The sequence below is a fragment of the Malus domestica genome, chromosome 13 (genome assembly GCF_042453785.1).
Source record: "Malus domestica chromosome 13, GDT2T_hap1".
Taxonomy (NCBI): Eukaryota; Viridiplantae; Streptophyta; class Magnoliopsida; order Rosales; family Rosaceae; genus Malus; species Malus domestica.
In genome coordinates, this window is record NC_091673.1 from 27828447 (window position 1) to 27833576 (window position 5130).

At 41.4% G+C, this 5130-nt stretch overlaps 1 protein-coding gene across 1 annotated transcript; it reads right to left on the minus strand.

The window, feature by feature from the left end:
• Positions 1-2472: 2472 nt before the first annotated feature.
• LOC103426070 (AAA-ATPase At5g57480) lies at positions 2473-4725 on the minus strand. Its single transcript, XM_008364157.4, has one exon. The coding sequence runs from the start codon at positions 4272-4274 to the stop codon at positions 2694-2696; it is 1581 nt and encodes a 526-aa protein (XP_008362379.1). The 5' UTR covers positions 4275-4725; the 3' UTR covers positions 2473-2693.
• Between the last annotated feature and the right edge of the window lie 405 nt (positions 4726-5130).

The following is a 5130-nucleotide window of genomic DNA, read 5'->3' on the forward strand; positions in this document are numbered from 1 at the left end:
TAGAATGTCATATAACAATGCAATCTCTCTCTCTCTCTCTCTCTCTCTCTCTCTCTCTCTCTCATGCTAAATTGATAAACTTCTAATTTCCACACCATGCCTCACTTGAGCAAGTCTTTATTTGCTTAATCATGTTACCTTTGAGTCATTGATCTAACCAAGATATTTCCTAAGACGTGCCTATCCCTTCGGGATATCTCGGAACTTGGTATGAAAGAAGACCAAGAGAGACAAAGGGACACCTGCGAATCCTAAGTCCATTTAGACCTAAAAGTCCCCCAACACTACCTTCCGAAAGAAAATAGGGAAATTGCCAAAAATGATCCATTTTCTTAATCTTAGGATTGAAATAGGACAAATTAGCCATGCACAAAACTGAATGACAAAATATCCACACATAAAATGTAAAAACTCACAGGTGATGATGCCATTTTTCTTATTTCGAAGAGAGAGCTGTAAGCTCTTGGTTTTTGGGTTGGCTCAAATGTGTGAGCATATCATGTGCATGTCACTGGAAAGAGATGATTATTAATGAAATTTCCAGAATCTAGGTTCAGGTCAAAGATTTGTAAACTACAGATCTTTAAGAGATTTCCAGAATTTAGGCCTCCATATATCCCCCAACCCCGTTAATTGCACATACACAACTAAACCAAAGATTTCCTCCAAATACTGCATCAAGAACCCTAATTTCTCACAGTAAAAACAAAAATATCAATTTGAAAAATTGAAAGCTCCAATCTTTGCCGCAACACTTGAATCTTAGAAAATGACACATTGCATCAATAGGACAAGTGCTAACCATATGTCCCTAACCACCCTGTAAACCATCCGATCAGATTAGCAAATTGTGTGTTTGTTTCAAATAAAAACAAGAACAAAAACAAAAATGTCCAAACCCTCAGTGCTGCTCCCACCCACTAACCCTAAACCCATCGAGTGGCTCCAGCCACGTCGAGAAGTTAGGCAGTCTCGACACCTATCTCGTTGGCTTCCCTAACTCCAAGGTTGCCACTCTTTCCTTATTCTCTCTCTCTATGTTTCTCTCTCTACAAAATGAAAAATGAAGGTTGGAATTTCTAGGTAACCCATTTACATGGGAGGGTAATTTGGTAATTGTAAGTTTTAGAAAAATCTTATTTCTGTCATATTGTTGTTCATGTCGTGTGCATAGTCTGTGCATATCTGAAAATCCTATTTTGATCCCAAAATTTACAAAATGAGTCATTTTTGTCTATTTTAAAAAAAAATAAAAGAAAGGAAAGCTAAAAGTCCCTCAAAACTAAAAAGGTGCAGCTTTCAAATTTGATGATCGATACGATATGCTACTCACAAGGCATGTTTTTCATGGAACAACTTTAATAAGAAGTTGTTTGTCACATGTCACCACGTAGGCCAAGATCTACTCAAACTCTGTCTAGGCAGCTTGACAATCCAATCTCTTTTGCCTTTCCAACTCAAATATCAAAATCATCAACCCAAAAATGAAAATTGTCAACTTTTTACTCATTAGAAGCCAAGACTTTTTCTGCTGCTTTTGCAAACTCAATCCTCCTTTTACAAACATAAAATCTGGGGCTTGTTTGCCTGTTTCCACCTTTTCATGCCTCCTATTCCCAAACTACCCCCTCTCCTGTGTTCCTATCCATTCACACAGTTCCTTTCTTTCCCTTTTTTTTTCTATACTATCATCATTAGATACTAGTACATACAAAACTCCTTCGATATAGTGGAAACGAGTGATCTCCTGTAACCCTTTTTTTTATAAATTCAGATCTTTTAATTTAACGACTGACATCATTTGTCTATTATACCGAAATATCAGACTTAAGTACAAACCGACCAACCAAACTCAAAATGTTCTAAGAAAAACTCAATTAGGTTACCAAACCTTTTATCTTGCTGTCAAATGCACTTTGAGATCAGCAATGACTTACTCTCTTCTTTTTGCCCTTAAATCAATGCCCTCAAGAATTTTGTTGCTCTTAAATTGTCATGGGTCTTGGTTAAATTCTTGTTGCATTGGAATCTAGACCTATGATAATCTCAGCCCTAACTCATTATCCTATGCCTACTTCGAGCCGTTAGATTGAATGATTCACCTTCTACACTTTAATTTTGTACTCGTTAGATGAAATACTTAAATAAAAAAAAAACAGATAGAATTAAAAAAATGAAGTAAAAAAAGATGGTGCGAAAATCATTCTCGTAATTAAAATGCCGACATCTCCACCAAGAGGCAAAAGTGGCCATGTGAACTCCAGCCCCAGGTGGTCTCTCAGAAGCAGGCCAGCCAGCTAATGGATAGCATCTTTAACAATATTATGTAATACCAAACATCTCCCACCAATTGTCTTTTTAACACACAAAAGCAGCGTAGAAAGCAAATCAGATCATATGGTCACCAAACCACATGCAAATACATAGACTTATCCATGCCATTGCAATGCAAAGATCATATTGGTTTCAATATTCTTTTGGCTGCAAGTAAATTGGATTTCGATTTCATTATTCAAAATACTACAAAGACTAGAGATTCTTTTTATAACATGTTAGAATTGGATAATGTAGAAAGCTTCTAATTTTCTCATCCCCAAATCCCACAAATCAAAATTTGAATATCCAATACTTTTCAAATCTCAAACTTGCCCACCCCCTTTTTAAATCCTGAATCCGTCACTAATACCCTACGTTCATTTTTCTATAATGTCATCATCTTGTTTTTGATCATCCTCTTCATCACCTTTCTTGCAGCTGTCCTGAACAAGGTCACATGACCCTTCATCTTTAGGACTCTCCAATGCCCTCTTCTCCTGCTCTTCTTCCTCTTCTACATCTTCTTCCTCTTCCAACTCACCACCCCCATTACTCTCTTTCTTCTTCCTCCTCTCCGCCCTCGCCTTCAAGGCCTCCAGCAATTCCATCACCGCATTGCCCTTATCCCTCCTGTTCTTAATCAACACCTCACTCACATCCGCAGGAGTCATTGCCGCCTTCTCCAAAACCTCTTCAAACTCCCTTGTAATCTCCTCATCCAAATCCCCCTCGTCGTACCCCAAATAATTCCTCAGCAGAATCTTCAACGCCGGGAACGAACAGTGGCTCATGAAAATATGCATATCCATTCTCCCACTCCTCAGCAATGCAGGATCAAGCTTCTCAATGTGGTTGGTTGTGAACACGAAAATTCTCTCACTCCCACAGCACGACCACAACCCATCAGTGAAATTCAACAACCCCGAAAGCGTAATCGAATTTCCTCCGCCACCCTCCTCCCCAGAACCACCAACACCACCTCTTATCTCCCCGGATTCATAGTAATTCCTACCCGCATTCCCTCCGCCACAAATGTTCTTCCTGTTCGTCAGATTGATCGAACAATCAATATCTTCGATCACAATAATCGACTTCGAACTAGTCTTCATCAGCAACTTCCGCAGCTCGGAGTTGGTGTGCACCTCCGTGAGTTCAAGGTCATAAATATCGTAACCAAGATAATTCGCCATTGCAGCGATCATGCTCGATTTTCCGGTCCCCGGAGGTCCGTACAAAAGGTAACCCCTCTTCCAAGCTCTCCCTGTTTTCTGGTAAAAGTTTTGGCCATTGGCGAAATCCATGAGATCGTCCATGATCTCCCTCTTCGTCTTCGGGTCCATCGCCAGCGTCTCGAACGTGCTCGGATGCTTGAACGGCACGGATTCCCAAGGATGTCCGCGGGAATCCAACGATCCGCCACGGGAATTCGTGTACAGAAGCCGATCCTGGTTTTTTCTCCGGATTTCATTGGCCTTTTCCATGATATAGTCCAAGTAGTTGTTGAGGATGAGTAACTTGTCCTTCTTCTTGATGCGGAGGGTGAATCCTCGCTTCTCCTCCGGCAGCGGCCGCCAGGAGAAGGTCTGGTTCTGCCGTTGCGTGACAACGTGCTCCCAGAGGACGGTAACGCCGTTGAAGTTGTCCACCATGCAGTCGTTGTTGGAGAGGCCGAAGGTGATGGCGCTGGAGTTGAGGGCGCGCGTGAGGCTGAGGCGGGTGCCAGTGATGGAGACCGTGGAGCTGAGGTAGAGCTGCACGGCGTTGTAGAGCTCGTTGGTGTTGACGCCATCGATCTCCGTGATGTCGAAGTAGTAGTAGGAGGAGAACCAGTGGAAGATCTTGTTGAAGAGCTTGGCGAAGGCGTAGCGGAGCTCCGGTGGGAACACTGCTTGGAGGAGGCTCTGGCAGAAGGCCAAAACGCCTAGCAAAGAAGCCAAAGAGGTCCAATACTCCTTCATTTTTGGTGTGAAAATACTTGGGATTTTGAGTGGTGGGTTTTGCTCAATTTATGGAGGGATGATGAGATTTTTAGAAATGGGTTTCGCACAATTTCGAGAGAAGTGATAGAATTTTGGAACTTCTGAGTATTTTTCAAATGGGGTTTGCTGGATATAGAGAAAAGTAATGAACTTTAGAGTTTTTGGGGTATTTTAAGAAATGGGTTTTGGTTATTTTATGGAGGGAGAGAGGGGGAGGGGGATTTTGGAGTTCTTGGGTTTTACTAACAAATGGGTTTTGCTCTGAATTTATAGAGTGGGGATTTGATGGGGTTTGGGAATTGTTTGTATGAAATTAGTGGATGAGAGAGGGAGAGAATAAAGCAGAGGTGAAAAGAAAAGGAAGGAAAAGAAAAGAAAAAAATGTTTGAAAAGGGATGGCTTTTGGGATGGGGGGGGGGGGGGAATTGGCTGGCCAAGGAAGGGAGGGGGGATATAACATATAAGTACAAGAAAGAACAGCAAGAGGGAGGGGCTAAAAAACAAAAGGGGTTTCTGGAGTTCGGGAAAGAATCAGAGATGGGGCCTCCTGCCCCATTGTGTTTTTTGATGTTTTGAGTGATTTACAGGGGTTTTTCTTGGACTTTTACCCTGTTTACTATTATGCAAGATTTAAATGTATAGCCAATGGTAGAGAGAGAGAGAGAGAGATGATGGACAAAGAATGTGGTAAACCACCGGAGGAGGGAGGGTTTCACTGATGGCTGCAGTCCTGCTGCTTGGAAATCTCAGAGGAAATTGGTTAATGTGGGCTTTGCAGGCAATGTATAATAATCAAAATAATAATATATAATAAGTAATATAATTTTGAGACATT

Excerpts from the sequence above, each read along its gene's own strand:
- LOC103426070 (XM_008364157.4), bottom strand. The coding sequence starts at position 4,274 with ATGAAGGAGTATTGGACCTCTTTGGCTTCTTTGCTAGGCGTTTTGGCC.